General features: G+C 37.8%; 1 protein-coding gene across 4 annotated transcripts in view; it reads left to right on the top strand.

The window, feature by feature from the left end:
• USP32 (ubiquitin specific peptidase 32) overlaps positions 1–17,687 on the top strand; it is a 110,482-nt gene that overhangs the window by 73,297 nt on the left and 19,498 nt on the right. For 2 of the 4 annotated variants that reach the window (XM_053454571.1, XM_053454570.1), the window contains exons 6-16: positions 1,566–1,697; positions 1,989–2,096; positions 3,506–3,621; positions 4,111–4,173; positions 4,682–4,765; positions 7,677–7,738; positions 7,831–7,933; positions 11,092–11,278; positions 12,322–12,494; positions 13,195–13,335; positions 14,390–14,507. In XM_053454571.1, the coding sequence (XP_053310546.1) occupies positions 1,566–1,697; positions 1,989–2,096; positions 3,506–3,621; positions 4,111–4,173; positions 4,682–4,765; positions 7,677–7,738; positions 7,831–7,933; positions 11,092–11,278; positions 12,322–12,494; positions 13,195–13,335; positions 14,390–14,507 (1,287 nt within the window). Of the gene's footprint in view, positions 1–1,565; positions 1,698–1,988; positions 2,097–3,505; positions 3,622–4,110; positions 4,174–4,681; positions 4,766–7,676; positions 7,739–7,830; positions 7,934–11,091; positions 11,279–12,321; positions 12,495–13,194; positions 13,336–14,389; positions 14,550–17,687 lie in introns of all 4 variants that reach the window. The other 2 variants (XM_053454569.1, XM_053454568.1) reach the window with 1 other exon arrangement.

Here is a 17,687-nt window from a genome sequence, read left to right as displayed (position 1 = left end):
TGCACTGAGACGCTTCTGCCGCTTGACAGTTACATTGAGGCTGTTGCTGATTTATGTACTCCATATGGTTAGTTTTTAAACAAGCTTGTTCTGAGTAGGAGAGACTCCTCTACGCAAGGTAAACCTGCCAAGAGACTGTATATACCTGTATTAACCTGTTTACTTTGGTCCTGCAAAGTCTGTCTTTTTGGCATTCTGAGATATATATATATATATATATATATATATAGCATTGTAACACGAAACATGATTTAGAGATACTTAGTATCCAAATATAAAAATACAGCTCCTGGTTTACGCTTGTTTCCCAAGTGGATTATTCTGTTTATGCTTGACCATATCCCAGTGGAAGCTGGAGCACATTTGGAGACTGTGTGGGTTAAAGCTGAAAGAATTATGTCTGTAATCGATTGTTTGAAAATTATGTCTGAAGTGAACAGAGTAGATGTCTTAATTGACTTGCAAAAATGGTCCTGCCAGCAGACCCATTCCATTGGCTGCTATGATGACGAGACCAGTTTCCAAACTTTGCACCAGAATCACTTTCTTATGTGAAAATGAAGTGATATTAGCCACTCGATGTACTGCACTTATTAGCTTTTCTGTCTCATATTATCAAAGAAGACTGTTCTTTGGAAAGACTACGGGAGCTACCACTATAGCGCTCTCTCTCACTGAGTCTCTCTTACTCTTTCACACTCTCATTTATCCACTCTCTCATTCACTCTCACACGCTCACTATCATTCACTCTCTCTCACACTCTCTCTATCTCACCCCTTCCTTTGTTTTCTTTTTTTCTTCTTTCGGCATTTGGTTTCTTGGGGAACTAGACCGAGCCTAGCTTGGCCTTGACAATGCATTGGAAACTAAATACATTTTATAACAATAATTGTGAATAAACTTTGTAACAGAATTGCATGATATGGTTTTTTTGAGTAAAGACCGCTCTTATTGAATAGTAATGGTAAAAGTAGTGGAATAAACATCTCTTTCTGTTCTGGATGGTAAAATGCTAAGATCAGTGAATTTGATTAACTATATGTCTGTGAAAATCCACGTTTGATGTGTTGAATCTATTTATAATATATCAATATGCAAATATTTAAAATAGTTTCCTACAATTTTAGAATGTGTGGCCCTGTGCATTGCATGGTTAATTAGTATTTAAATGGTAAGAATGCTGATGGTAATATTTATTTTTATTTGTATTGTTTATATGTATTTTAATATAAAAATACAAAAAAAAGTTCACCAGGATCACAACATTGTATGTAAAACAGAAAACATAATTTCAATTTTGTGGAAAAACAAAAATCAATTGGTTTGTAAAACGTGTTTCAGAAATATGGTAGGTATATTTTATTAGTTGTGGCACAGTTCTTTTTTAAATAACATACTTTACATGTTGATGTTTTTTGTGGGGGATGCCTTATGAGCTTTCATCTGCATTCTTTCCCCCAGTGCCAAGCCTTGAGACTAATTTTAAGTAACATAGACATTTTCAAAAATAATAAAAACATTCTAAAAGTAAAAAAAAAAAAATCTGTTTTTTGTTCTTTTGCAGTGGAGGAATCTGACATCATTGATCTTGAGAAACGGTACTGGCTCTTGAAGGCACAGTCTCGGACAGGACGATTTGATTTGGAAACATTTGTCCCTTTGATTTCACCCCCTATCCATCAGTCTTTGAGTGAAGGTATCTAATATAAGACAAAAATACAGTCATTAGTGATCAGTTTCAAGCCCTGAGATGTAGTTTAAAGGGAGACACTGAATGTAATACTGGTGTTTAAAATAAATTACTCAATGTATTAAGAAAAAAAGGGTCAAGGGTCATCCGTAATTATAAACACTGACATTTTTAACCTTCAAATGAAATTGTCTCTAAACCTGCCGAAAGAAATGTCAATTTCACAAGGTGATTGGGAAACTCGGCAAGTGGGTGGAAGATTGCGAAATAATGTCTGTTTTAATCTTTGTATTTCAGGGTTATTTAATGCCTTTGACGAAAACCGTGACAATCATATAGACTTCAAAGAAATTTCGTGTGGGCTGTCTGCATGTTGTAGGGGACCTTTGGCTGAGAGACAGAAATGTAACTATGCATTTTTCCTCATATTTGAGCCACATATCGTTTAGATAAAGATATTTGACTGGCTTGTAAATGGTTTGTTCATAATCGGTTTACCAAACTACAAAATAATCAAGGACTAATTGTTGGACAAATCAGATCAGTAAAAATGATTGACTTACCAGGGGTGGGGGTAACATGTGAAATATGTGCTAGTAGTATGTTTGGGGGCAATAATATTTACTTTAAAGATGGGACAAACAAATCAGAAAAAGTTACACATCTAATATTTCTATGTCTCTAGTGACACATGCCATGCCTACTTCATCATCTCCCCAGTTCTGCATTGCCCACATTATCATATTGGTACTTATATCTCTGTCTATTCACTATAGATTTAGCAATGCATCATTCATGGCTATCTGAACACTTTAGCTCTCTTGGAAACCCCTTAGTTTCTCCTTTCTCTCTCTCCTCTTGTCTTTTGTGTTTGGCAGTGTTTGGCAATGCATAGGTACTGAGGGCCACTGGTCTCCTTCCTAAAGTACTAAGCTCCAGGAAGGAGGTAGTGGTAGTGGACAGCTTCCTTCATATGTTCCCCAAATCAAATATAAATACTTAAGTTATTAAATAAAGCACTTTTACCCCAGACATCCATGCCTTACGACTGAAACTACCTAACAGCTGCCTGGAACACCACTCGTGCAGGTGAAGTGTACAGACTTGTAGTTAGTTGATGGTCTTAGTCTTGTGTGTTCAGCTGCACTTGTTATTTTGTAGGCGCAGGATGTCTGCGGTGACCCATTAAACCAGACATGCTGCCATTTATAGTCCGTAAGGTTTTCTACCGCATACAACAATCCATGCCACTCACTCAAGTGTACATTTGTTCTTTTCTAATGGAGGAACATCTCAGAAAACATTCCGTACTCTGATAATCAATGTCTTTTGGTATTTAAGCACTGTTGCTTTCTTTAGCCGATACAATTTTGTTTGAATGTTTTTGAAAAATGCATGCATTTCATAGTTTTCTTTTTTTCTAATGGCATATTTCTCCTTTCATAACTTAATGGCCTTTTCTTTCATGATACTGGGGAAATACATGGTGCTTTTGTTCTTTATCAACAATTTTCATGTCCCTTTACTTTTACGACAATTGTTCAAGCAGACTAAACATATTTATATCATACTTATAAGGAGCAGTTTAGGGGACATGATCAATGATGGGCAATTGGCTGGACTATCTCTTGGTTTCCATGGTGATTGTTCTTCATATAACTTTTTTTTGGGAAAGTACGACACAAGGTGTGTTTCAATCTGAATGATAAACTCTTTATGTATGATATCACTGGTACTATGCAGCTGGGAGAAATCTTTCTGTATTTTCTTATTCTCCCTCTTTATGTTAATAATCATTTTATACATGTCATCAGTTTGTTTCAAGGTATTTGACATAGATCGGGATGGTGTTTTGTCACGGATTGAGTTGGAAGACATGGTTCTTGCACTTCTGGAGGTCTGGAAGGACAACCGCACCGATGCCATACCAGTAAGGCCTATATCTTCTACAGACTTCTGTCTGAGATATGAATCAAACGTTCGCTTTTGCTAGGAACATTCTTCAAAGCATATTTAAGTGCATTTTTAAGATTTGCTTCAAGGTCCTACTGGTAAATATCCAATAATGTACTGCAGCTTTAATAAGTAGATTGTTGAATGACTGGAGATGGAAATCCCATCTTACATTTAATAAGCTGAGTGTTTCTATATACTGATTTACCAGGTGTGGTGACCAAAATGTTGTAACAGTTTTGGAAACTCCAAAGAGGAATCGTAAATAGCATTAAATGCGGTGTTGTTTACAGTAATGATGTTTAGCATTGAAGAACATTTTGTTTCATTTTCTTTTCAATAAACTTCCTTAATTTGCAGCCATTGTGTTCAGTCGTGTAATATTTTGACTTTCCTAAAAGGCACAACCGTTCTCTCTTTGAACATTTCCAACTAAAGCTGAAAGCTCTTTGTTTTCTTTTGACAGGAATTGCAGATGAATCTTTGCGATATCGTAGATAATATTTTGAAATCCCATGATACAACAAAGGTAAGGAGGCAGAGAAGTAAAGATCATTTTATGTGTGTGGTGTGTGTTAAACGCGTGAGCATGAAGCACTGCCGTTGTACAGATCTGTCAATCCCAGAGAGTTCTCTATTGCTTTGATGAATTAATTGTGCGGAAAGAACATATAGTGATATTTAATGATGTGTAATGAACAAAAAGATAATACAAAATATTCTGTTATTAAAACCGTTTAAGATGGCAATACTAGCAATAGAAACAACATTGGTGGGCTACAGCCTTTAATGTTAATGAACAATTATTATGAGTAACTAGGCATCTTATGTGTGTATTTAGCATATGGCAGCTCTGTGATTTGAAAAGTTTATCCTTAGCCTACTACTCCCTCTTTTCAACCCTTTTCTTTCAATTACCCATTCTTCTCCCTTAGATTGTAAGCTCACGGGGGTGCTTAATGAATACAAAATAATAATAATCCTGAGATCCTGTAATACATTAAAGTCAATGCTGATATCTACCTTGTGTGTCATAGGCCGGACAGCTTACGCTGGAGGACTACCAGATATGGAGCGTCAAAAGTGCTCTTGCCAATGAGTTCTTGAACCTGCTTTTTCAGGTAAAGTGTTTCTACTTGAAAGATGCTTACATCCATTGTAATACAAGTATTGCTTCAAGCATAGAGGTGAACAACTACAAAATAAAGTCTTTTATATTCACAAAAAAGAAGGAAGTAGCATTTCTGTGCCTTTATTCTAATATGTGTTTATCTTGAGGCCTCATATATATATATTTTTTTCTTTCTTTCACTTGGCTTTAAGTTTTGTCTTTTGGCTTAACACAGTAGCTTCTTTCGTCTTGACCTGTATTATATTGACAGTGTCAGTTATACCAGCACATTTTGTATTGTGAGCTTCCAGTTCAAGGTCTCTATGAAACCCCTTCTGGCGCAAACTTTATTCAGGACACATCGGTCTGCTTCTTAGGTGACAATTGGTTTTTATTGGGGATTTTTTTATTGGCCTGCTTGGTCCACCTCTTTCAATAATACTACCCTCCGCATCACATTCGTGCGTCAGTGGCATGGATGCGTTCACCATGGCACTAAAAGAAGTGGCGCTGGGAGTGTGTGAATGGCTGCTTTTAATGTTTCCTTAGCAGAAAACCTGACCACAGTCCAGAAGCAGCCACCAGGAAAGCGGACAAGCAGCAAATAAGTAAAAAGATGCTCATTCAGCTGAACGCAAGTTTGATTCGGCTCATTTCACCCCAAAAAAACTGCCGCCTCTAAAAATCAAAAGAAGTAATGAAAAGTAGAATGGAAAAGGGCACGCAAGCTAAACAAAATCTATAATTAGGTGAATTTTGAATGGCATTTAGCGAACTACTGGCTTCATCATTCTTCTCTTGTTATGCAAGTTAATACCAAGTCCTAGGAGTAAAAGGCCACTGCATGCAACAACAGCTGTGTTTTCATCATTGATTACTCGGTCAGCTCATTAAGTCTTGTTGAAAATGTTCTCTTGTCTGGATAACTGTCCAGTAGAAGCCCAAATCAATCACTCACGAGCTATTACCCAGAGTCAGCTGGAGCAAACAGATACCAGGGAAAAATTAGAAAAAAAATATATATTTAGAGTGCCAAGTGACGAAAATCATCCCTTTTTAGCCTTCACATGTCATTATGGAAGGATGGTCTTTTTCCTCCAAATTCCTTGTAACAAATACCGAACATACACGTCAGCATACCTGCCTCTGTGTGTCTTCTTGCTTATTGATGAATGTGTATTGGAAGATACAGTATTCCAGCTACCTAAGGATCAGTATGGAATCCCAGACCAAACAACAGAATGCATATGTTTAGAAGTGTACAGCCAGTGACTAAGTGGGCAATAAACCGCATTTGTGGGAGTTTGCAAAATAATGCACAAAAGGAGAGCACACGCCATAGTACAAACGCTCCTTATCTTATAATTCACAATTGGATGTATTGTTTAGCCCAACAATAGATAGCATTTATATACAGTAGAATTAGCATCTAGTGGTATTGCAATATCAGTACTCATTTTTCTTATTTCACAGCATTTCTTTTGTGTCTCTATATAAATACACACACGCACACTCACTCACGCGCCACTTTATTAGGTACACCTGTTCAATTGCTTGTTAACACAAATAGCTAATCAGCCAATCACATGGCAGCAGCTCAATGCACTTAGGCATGAAGACATGGTCAAAACAACTTGCTGAAGTTCAAACTGAGCATCCGAATGGGGAAGAAAGGGGATTTAAGTGACTTGGAGCGTGGCATGGTTGTTGGTGCCAGAAAGGCTGGTCTGAGTATTTCAGAAACTGCTGATCTACTGGGATTTCATAAACAACCGTCTCAAGGGTTTACAGAGAATGGTCTGACAAAGAGAAAATATCCAGCAATCGGCAGTTGTGTGGACAAAAATGCCTTGTTGAGGTCAGAGGAGAATGGTCAGACTCGTTTGAGATGACAGGCAACAGTAACTCAAGTAACCACTCATTACAACCAAAGTATGCAGAATACCATCTCTGAATGCACAACACATAGGAGATGGGCTACAGCAGAAGAAGACCACACCGGGTGCCACTCCTATCCCTTAGTACCAATTGAGCATTGTTAAAACGCCGCAGCCTACCTGAGTATTGTTGCTGACCATGTCCATCCTTGTATGGCCACCGGTCTAACCCGGTAGTAGCGAGGTGTACCTAATAAAATGGCCAGTGAGTGTAAATATATATATATATATATATATTTATCACACATACATACACGCTAACAGGCCTGACCTGACACTAGGAAAATACAGACAACAAAATAAGAAAACTGAGTACTGATACTGCAGTGCCACTAAATGCTCATTATTAAACGTGAAAATTTGTCCGACCCTTTTTTAACATGATGTTATGAACCTATTGATGTTTTTTTTTTTTTATAAGGTGCTTATACTTTTTTAGAGTTATAGATTATTATAGTGGACTCATGTTCACAAACGTTTTGTGCTCCTGGAAAAAATGGAAATTAGCAAAGGAGCGTGGGATAGAGACATTTGAGTCCTAAAAAGAAAACTTGGGAGTTACAAACTATTCACTTAAAACAATGGTAATTAGAGGATCTAGGTGTGCTATGGCAGATTGGTTCTTGTAGAAGTGGCCAATGTTAGTTTAATTTATTACATTTTATTTTAGCGCACCCTGCAAGTTGCAGTGAAATCTGATTGTGGCCTCTTGTTTCATTGTCTCAAGAGCTGGGGAGGGTTTTCACCGTACAGATTTCAATAAGTAATATAAAAGACCTGCATGACATGCCTGTGTTCTCCTGAGAAATGTTTCATCTTGAGTACATCTAACCTTTTCTGCATATAATAAAATTAAACAATAATAAAAAAAACTAGTAATAATTCCACTGTTTTTGATTTTCCTCAGCTTGTATTCAGTTGTTTCATATTTTCATATTTCTGTCACCGATTACTAGTAATCAAATTATGCTGCTAATTTCTCAGGTGTGCCACATCGTCTTGGGTTTACGACCTGCGACGCCAGAGGAAGAAGGACAGATCATCAGGTAGTATTATCCCCGTTGATGTCCGTGTCCAATGCAAATCCATTTCAACTAAGCGTTTTCCATGAATTTAAATATTGCTATTGAACCTGCAGAGGATGGCTGGAAAGGGAAAGTCGACATGGCCTTCAGCTCGGTCACAACTGGTTCCTCATCTCCATGCAGTGGTGGCAGCAGTGGAAAGACTATGTCAAATATGTGAGTACAGCTAGATCCTTGTTTGAAATGTTGCAATTAATGTATCAGTGAATGATGTCCTTCTGTCAACAGAGAATTTCAGGTATTCCCATCCCTCATCTACTAGTAACATAGTTTGCTTGTGAATGTCAGGTGTTTCTCTCTTGTTTCCCGCCTTTTCTGGAACTGGAATACTCTTGTATTCTGGCAATTCAGCGACCGTTGACGAGTGATTTGAAAACACTGACATGTCTGTACATTTACTGCTTTGTTTCCCAGTGACGTTGACATCAATACAGTTACTAACGAATTGAGCAACATCTAGTGCTCTCCAATTAAAACAAAAACCTAATTGTGGCATAATTAGCCAAGTTGAACGGCTTGTCAGTTGAATGAGTCAAAATGTGTTGTGATATATTAACGTAATTAGGCTCTCACGATGCATTTTCTTGATATATGTACTGTTGCCATCACCGACAATTAGACATCAATTTTATTTTAAAAGGCTTTATGTCCTGGCCTTTTTCTTGAGGCAAGCTTTTGACTATGTTGACTGATGCCATTCATACCTTGCTGTATCTATTTTCTACTTTAATAAAAGTGTTTGTGTATTGCTTTATTGAAGGCATTGTTTCACTTGAGTCTTTAAATGCTACAGAAACATCTGAGTCCCCCCTTTGGTCAATCTTCCAGTCAACAAAAATATAAAAATATGAAATTTCAGACAAGGAACCTGTTTGAAGAACCTAAGAACCACAAAAAGGTCATTTTTAGCTGGGGAAGCCCAAAGTGCCAAAGGCCATAAGCAAAAAGAGATTTAGTAGGGCTTATGTCCATTCACACAGAATGGATTATACAAAAGTTATAGTCACTAACCAATGGCCATTTGCCAGGAGAGGTGACAATCTCTTCTCCCTGATATCACTGCACGATAAAGGGATAACATCAGTAAAGATCCTCTACATTATACTGGTCCAGCTCGAGACTTCTCGCAAGGTTAAAGTGGGTAGATTCTCTGAATGTCAGCTCGTTGGTTTCTTGCAGGAGAAGCTCACTGAGGTTGGATGTTTACAATATACCGTACAATGGTGGGAAGTTCAAATGGTCAACTTTCCTGCAGATTTCCACATTAGCGACTATACCCAAAACGCCCAGGGAAGACAAGACTATTTATTTTGATCCTGCATTATAGTGATGCAACACTATATTACATTTGTTACATTTCCATCTATCTCTTGCATTCAGCCTTTGATGGAGCCCCATAGAGATTGGACATTAAGCAGCTGATCAGGCTGCCCATTTTAAGAGTTCTCTCCTGCATACATGGAAACATGGACAACTTTGTCTGTGTTACTTAATGAGATTGAATATTGGATTCCAGAAGTAGTTCAAAAAAATGTTCCAAGGTTGGAAAATATAAAACAAAATAATGATCGAAAATGTCAATATAATTATGCATACACTTTAGCCTAACAGAAGCCATGAAATCTGCTCACCAGATGTATTCATATATTTTTGTTAATGTTTAACCACTGCAACACACTAGTTTATATGTACAACAGGGAATAGTATAGAATTTGTCAATTCCAGGTATGCATTATCCTTACCACTTAATAAATATTTGATACATATAAAAAGGGTTTTTTTTTTAAGTGATACTGGCCTTTTTAGGATGATTATAAATTAATTGTAGAAGGATATTCTTGGATGCAAAATGCTATCCTACTTACTCTTTCAGTTACAAAGCTTAGCCAATACTTGTTTGAAATGCTAATGTGCTTCCTACAGAGATATTTTGTACAATTTGTGTTTGTTTTCTTTAAAAAGAAATTGTCATCTGCGAGTATTGAGATAAGCTATGATGTGTACCCTGGAACTGGGACAACTTTTAACCAATTTATTATGTAGGCAAAGTATTCTGTGCATGCGGTATGTTTAATTGAACTATAGATCCCAGATGAGACAATTTCACGGCCAGTTTCTTTTAAGGCACTGAAGAGGCTGCCAGAGATGGCGGAGCTTTGAATGACAGTCCTAACTTACTGGGACTGACTGAGATGGTATTCATTAATTACAAGCGACATTAAGCATTAAAATGAAACTAAACCTTAAAGTAACCAGCTCATGTTTGGAACAGTAGCAGCTTCTCCAAAAAGACTGCTCTTTTAAATGTTACTCCATAGTGACCTTATTGATTGTGATGGGCATATTGTAATAAAGGATGTATGCAAGAAATCTGAATTAGTTTGGATATCGTTTGGCGGCATGGCATAGCCCCTGTCACAGTGCACTCAGCATGATTGAAGGGAAGTCCCTTTGCACAAAATATATTTCCGTATACGATAACGTAGGTTAATACTGACAGGAACCTAGCTGTATCTACACACCAGGTGGCTGCCATTGTTCGTCATGTGGGATTTTGGGTAGCTTTCTTTCTATAATCACCACACTTTACGGCTATGCTACGTAGTCCCTTCCTACATATACTTGCACTAGTCAAGCGTGGGTGATTAACAATGAGCCATTGTATAGTTTACCACAGTCTTATTATTAACCTTAACAAAATATGTCTGCCGCATTCTAAAGAGTGCATGATATGTTATTATGCTTTGTGTACTGTGCTGACTGATCACAGTGTAGTTCCCCAGTCTGTACAAATGGACAAATATACCCACGCTATGAAAAGATTTCCATTATCGTTGGTGGCTTCAGTGGCTGGTGGTGGAAAAAATTGGTTGTGATTAACCTGGCCGTGTTGGATGTGAGTTGTAGCTGTGCACACTATCTCCCATTTTAATTTCCTATAAGGATGTGTTTGGATTTAATGAGTCCTTACTGTGCTTAGTTATTCATATTTAGAAAACACCAGCAAACACAACATATCTACGTAATTGCGAACAGGAATACAAACCTTATGCAGGCACTGACCAGTAGAGAGACACTTGGGTATTGCAATGAAATATTTGTTACCGTTATGCTAGCAGAAAAATACTCAGGAGAGCCTTTAGTGTGTTTTGAATAATAAGTCATTGATTCACACACGGTCTCTTTAATTTGAATTTTTTCGGACTAGCAAAAAAAATAATGCACTGAACCCATTTTCGGTATTTTTGTGTAGGTTACAACATCTCATTGCCTACATTTTTTGATTTACATTTCTTTTTTTATTTTTTTTTTAGGAATCATCTAAACCCGTTGTCATTGAGCCTTGCCCATTGTTAAACGGTAGTCGAAACTCTCTGGGAGCATCTTCATTGGATCAAAGGGAAGATGACAGGACAGGAGGTGGCATGCATACTACTATAGAAGACAGATCTTCAGATAACATATCTTCTGCATCGGAAGCTTCAGAGTCAACTACCAGCAGTAAGAACAAGGGCTGTTTTCAAGCAGAGCTCTTATGCTTTGTTTAATCTGAGGTGAAGCCCATGGGGAAAGGAATGTATTTTCCATTACAGAACGCAGTAGAAAAAGATGGTCGAAAATCAAATAAGATGGCTATAGATTTTTGTTTCATGAGTAAGTGGCTGGGTCCCTAAAGCCTTCATCCATTTACTCACAGACGAATAGTGCATTATAGATTTGCCCTTGAGCACAGGTAGGATTCCACTGGCTTGTCTGCAATATTGGAATCACCTTGTATAGCAATGTCGGTGTGTAAAAAAGGGCCTGAAAAAACTTTTTCTTTCAAAGAAAAAAAATATTTTTATTGTAACACAGATGTAAAGATTATTCCTTCGTCATGGGAGTTGTTGATCACACTGAGAGGGGCTTAAAGTAATGTGGAAAGAGAGAGGCTGCCAGATTTCTTTGTGTGCAATGGTAGGGTGGGGCTGTCAGCCCATGTTGTGTGTAGGTCATAGAGAGGGCTGCTGGATGGTATTATGTGCCAAAAGGAAGGACTCCCAGATCGTGTTGTATGTATGGAGTAGGGCTCCTGGATAATAATGTTTGCAGGGGAAGTGGCTACCACATTATTTTGAGTGCAGGGAGGAGAGGTGCTGCCAGATGGTGGTTGTGTGTGTGTGTGTGAGAAGTGAAGAATCAAAGAAGAAGGAAAATAGTGAGGAAAAAAGAGCGCAAGATCAGAAAGAGAGAAAAAAGTCTTAATGGTGGGCATATATGCAAGTTTTAGGTGATATCAATTTTAAGTAATTGATTTATGTCACTTGGTAATATTGGGTATGTCACCACCTATTATAGGAGAAACAGGTTGAGTGTCTGGACCTTCCATTTGTTTTGGTTGTCCTGTACATTGTGCTGGGCTAGTTCGTATTGCTTTCTCAGGGATGAAAGGCAAGGGTGTTTTAAAAAGTTGCAGTCAAAGTAGCTACTTGGAAAAGTCAAACTGATAATACATTGATGAAGATGTCCTTAATTAATAAAAGCATGTTCTCCTTATTTTCTAGACTTTCTTTATTCAACCGCGACAGGTGCAGACCTGTGCTTTGCACGTCAGCATAACTCTTCAGATAACAATAACCAGTGTATGCTCGGTGCCAATGGGAGCTCGTTTCTGCTTAATCCTCAGAAACCTGGAGCTATTGACAATCAGCCGCTAGTTATACAAGAAACTGTAAAGGTAAGCCATGCACCTGCTGGGACATTACTTTACATTGACAGTGCTTTTCTGTTGTCACTGCCCTTTTGGATAAAAAAAAAAATATATAAAAAATTATGAAACTCGGTTTTAAATGTATATTTTTTATTTAAATAGGCTTACGTAGGTATGGTAGCATAATGTGTTGTATTAAAATAGGGTTGAAAGATGATGTTCCACTTGGAGCACATTTCATGTTTTGTCTATCTAATGACAGATAAGCAAATTTTAACAGTTTTATCTGCCATTTAACATAAAAACAAGACATATACGTGTAAGAACCCTTTCCTAATTGACATCCTTTTGTGATACATGATTAAACATTCTCTAAAAATAGTAATTGAGGCACACTTTATTTCTGGGAAGGGCCTGTGCATTATTTTATGTTAGGGATTATGTTTCTAATGCTGTATTTTATTACACAATGGGGGGATTCTACACAATCCACCATATGCATTTGACTGTCACACCCCACACTAGTTGCCATGCAGGAGACACATGATATACTTACCACCAGTGGCAGGAGACCTTAGACCACATAGCAGGCAGGGAGTTGCAGCTCTCCTGTAGACTCCCATGCAGACTCCCATGCCAATTGTCACTTTAGTAAATAAACACCTTTGTATCGATGAGTTAATATCATATCTTATATTTTTGTGTACCTCCATGTATTTGTTTGTAGGTTCCTTCCTTGACATTGGAAGGGGGGCGTCTAAAACAAAGTCCCGCTCTCGTCCGTGGCAAAGATTATGAAATAGCACCAGAGCCAGTATGGAGAGCCCTTTACCACTGGTATGGGGCTAATCTGTCTTTACCTCGACCCGTAAGTGACATGACTTTTCTTACTAGCGGTTATATCATAGATCCAAGTGTGAATAACTGTGCAGATATGTTAAAATGACTTGACAGAAGCCATCCATTGCCTGGGCCAGCAGCAAGATGTAAGGTGGCTTTATAGTTGTGAACTAGACACACAAAGTGGAGTATTCACTAAGTCATGTAGAACTGAACAATTCAGCTCCCTGACAATATAATGTCTATATGAATTCTACATCAGTTCCTTAGCCTCATTATTCACATGAGTCTCACCCTGTGAGCTCAGTTTACTAGTTTTGCTTACTCTTGTGCTGCACTCTCTACATGAAGCTCCCAAAGCATGACTAAGTCTGTATTAATGTATAAAATAACTACATTAGGGCGCATTTGCTAAAGCGGGAGTTGGACATTGAACCTCCCTGACTTCATGATAAAGGGCTAGGCCCACGGAGCTTCTTCTGAAAGAAGGTCAGAGATGACCCATTATAATGTATAGTTCAGTCAATCGGTGTGCAGGATCAGATCGGGGCTTGTGCAAGAGAGATGGCCCTCCTGCTAAGTCTTCTGCCAACTCTCTCTTTGGTGGATAAGCCCTGTTATAATACTTAAGTAAAATAAGCGCTGTAGGTCTATAGATATAGATACAGAAATGTCAGGGTTTTTTGTCACTGATGACCTGTGTAACTCTCTTAAATGGAAAAGTAATATTTTGCATTGCAGAACAGCTTGTTTTAGTCTAACTTATGTGACAGTTTAGACAACCTACAAATCATTGGAAATTTGTGCAGCCAATCAGATTACTTTGTGCTTTGCCTCATTTGGATTCTACTCAAAGAGAAACTGATATAGGAATGCCAGTTGTGAGGTCACTACTCATCAATTTTTGGCTAGTACACTCTAGATCGGTCATTAGTTTTGTAACACTTTAATTGTGCATTACAGTTTAATTATGTATTAAATAGCTATAATAGAATATTAGTTATTATATTTTAGGGAATATGTGCATTAATGAGGTCAAAACATAACTGATTATTTTTATTGTCTTGATTTTTTTTTTTTAGGTAATTAAAAACAGCAAAACAGATCTTCCAGAATTGGAGCTTTTCCCGCGCTATTTGCTTTTCTTGCGGCAGCAGCCCGTGACTCGCCAACAGCAGTCTAACATCTGGGTGAATATGGGTATGATGAGCCTCAGAATGTTTCCTCAGCATTTACCCAGAGGTAACGTAAGAATGCAGCAAGAATCCGGACAGAAAAAAATCTGCAGCTCTTCAATTGCATTTCAGAAAAACAATGGGGGCTTTTATCTAAGGTCATGCACAAGAATCTTCGGGGGAGGGGCTGAACAGAATAAACGATTCAATTAACGCTTTCCAAATTCCAGCATGCCGACAATTTACATATTGAAATTAAATATTTCTTCTTGCGGACTACGGTCCTGTGCGGACAAAATACGTCCTGTGTTTTTTTTTTTTTTCCCCTTCTGATCTATAAATTATTTAGAACGGCCCAAACGCAATAAGCAATGGCCATTACTATGATTTAAATGTTCTGTTAGCAGAATTTTTTCCCGACTGGACGAGTTATTATGATGGCTGTTGGAATGGAATAGTACCTAGTTAAAAAGTATTACAAGGCCCAAGATGGCCTCTTTACGAACTCGTGTCATAAAACATGATTTAACCACATCCCATTATATGGCCGACGTTATTGCATGGAAAGTGCACTCTGTGCCTTTTGTATTGATTCCTATAAAACGCAGTTCTTGTGCAGGCCATGGGTTTTGCTTCTTTCAACTCATTATTTTTATAGGTATATTCCTAGCAAACTTATAGTAGTATACCTGCTGGCCTCAAATCATCTTTTTTGGTAGATATCATGCAATCAAAAGAATTGGGAGCTTGAGGATTTGTCCCACTTTTTTTTCTGCTGTGCACTAATTAATGTTAAATCAATCATTAATCTATTTTGATGGTATATGCTTTCTTGCTGTAATCTTACAACTAATCCTCTTACCTGTAATTGCTGAAAATTTGCTTTTTGTTTTGAAGGGGTGATTTGGTTACAGTGTGTGATACAACTAAGGTAACACTGTTGCTTTGCTACTCAAGGTGGCTTGTGCTTTTAATTGTAATTTAATCATTAATTTGGAGTAACAGTAATGCATGTTTGTATATGATATATAAGCGGTCTGTTGTTTGCATAACAATGTAACTTTAGAATGTATTCTCATTTCCTAGAAAGAATGCCAGGCAACCACCACATTGGTAGGTTTCATTTACCAGTGTGAGTTGGGCATTATGTATAAAAGTGGTTCTGGTTTGGTTGCTATGGTAACAACATCACTTTTCAATCTCAAACATTATGCAGGGTCTAGACCTGAGATTTACTTCTGGGCAGAGGTGGCATATATTCTGTAATTAAATTGGTTAGGCTGGATTTGTTAGCTATGCCATCTAGGTCGTGGTCTAGAGTGAGGGCTTGCCTGGTAATCTAGGGGGGCACATAAATGCCGGAGCAAAGAGGGGTCTTAATTCACTTACAAACCAACACTAAAAATCAATATATGTGAATATATATATATATATATATATATATATATATATATCCACAATAGATGTATTAGTTTTGTTATCGGGCTGTAATGATTCTTAAAGTGTAACATACAATCTTACAGGGACAGTGCTATTAAAAACCGTGCTTAGCTCTTCTTTTTCTTATACCGTTTAAGTGCTGCTAGGTTAGCCTCAATGAGCGAAATGCAGTGGGGATATACATATTGCACTTACACATTAAAAATAGTCATGGCTCATACAGAGACCAGAAATGTAAGCAGTGAAGCTTGTAATCCAGAGTACGGAAGGCGTGGCCATAGTAACCAACCCTTTTACAGAAGCTTGTGGCCTAGGGTGACCATGTCGGCCATGTTTTCCGGGACACACGTAATTTTTACATATTGCTGACCAGCCCCGATGAAATGCTGCCCTGTAGTATGTGGGATGTATAGACTTATGGAACCAATCGGTCAACTACAGGGCAGCACTTTATCTGGGCTGGTCAGCAACATGTACTAATTATATGTGTGTGTCCTGAAAAACATGGCGGTCACCCTATAGTGGCCATAGAGCCATGGCGGTAAATCCATTACATTTATATTCATTGCAGGCATTAAATATGGTTCTACTTGAAAACAAGTGTGATTCTCTATACCGCTAATTTGAAAACCAAATGAACCATCATTTTTATGGCGGCATTATTTTTCCTTTTTTTTTTAGGAGTTGTGTTTGTCCTTAATTTCCTTTCTTGTCAATAAGAGGAGACAGCTGCTGGCAGCAGAGAAAAAACCCTGCTACCAGTGATTAATCAGCTTAGCTTTGGCTCTGAAAGCTTGTAAAATCTTTAACTCTTTACTGTCCACCGGGACCCGTAAAGCGTAGGATTGTAATGCTTTCTGTGTACCTAGCAGCAATCGAAGTGACTTGTGAATGAAACCATAATCTCCTCGGTAGCCTCTCACTATATATAAAGATTGATGCTCTTTTGGGATATCACTATTTCTTAGCCCATCGTCTTCTTGCAAGCCAATGCATCGTGTGATTTAGCTTCAGATTACAGTGTATTATGGTTGTGGAAAAAAAAATCTTTCACTCAGCATTTCATTGCTAGTCTAGAGCAGATGCTCAGGGGTGATGTTTCTAAATCATTGAAGTAATACATCAGCTTTTCTGTGGCAGAGCGCCAAATCGGGAACATTCTTAATTGTTTCCAGGACGATAACTCATTGTTTAGAATTTTATATCTGATTTTGTACACATAACCCCCCAACATCCATTTTTTACATTGAACATAGATGTTGATCTGATTTTTTTTTTGTGCCAATTATTAACCGGTTTGAGACATCCATTGTCCAAGAATGGAAGGCACACTCTAATCCATACATTTACTTGCTCCGGTGCTGATCCTCCATCACAATTAGATATCCATGAACATCACAATATGAAGTCCTGCGAGTGCTCCTATTTTCTTCATGGATGGATATAATAAATGCTAACATTCTTTTAACATATTTACATAAAAGGGATGTTATTTCCTTTATAAGGAAGGTATTATTCTGTTGGCAGAAAACAACTCATACACCCAACATAATTTAGGAATGTCATGGGGCAACATATGACCTTGTGAGGAGAACTATTACTCTCAAGGATCATGGACTCCCAATACGTGTTACTGCATAGAAATTGGTGCTTGCCTTCATTAGTTATTTTAGTTTGGCTCTTCTATCTCATTTTCCTTCTGTTCTAACGGCCTCTACTGAAACCAGAAAGCGCAACAAGGAAACACTGTGCTATTCATGTGAGT

The sequence above is a fragment of the Spea bombifrons genome, chromosome 2 (genome assembly GCF_027358695.1).
Source record: "Spea bombifrons isolate aSpeBom1 chromosome 2, aSpeBom1.2.pri, whole genome shotgun sequence".
Taxonomy (NCBI): domain Eukaryota; kingdom Metazoa; phylum Chordata; class Amphibia; order Anura; family Pelobatidae; genus Spea; species Spea bombifrons.
The sequence above is the reverse complement of the archived record's forward strand: the minus strand, read 5'-3'. Positions and strand labels throughout refer to the sequence as shown.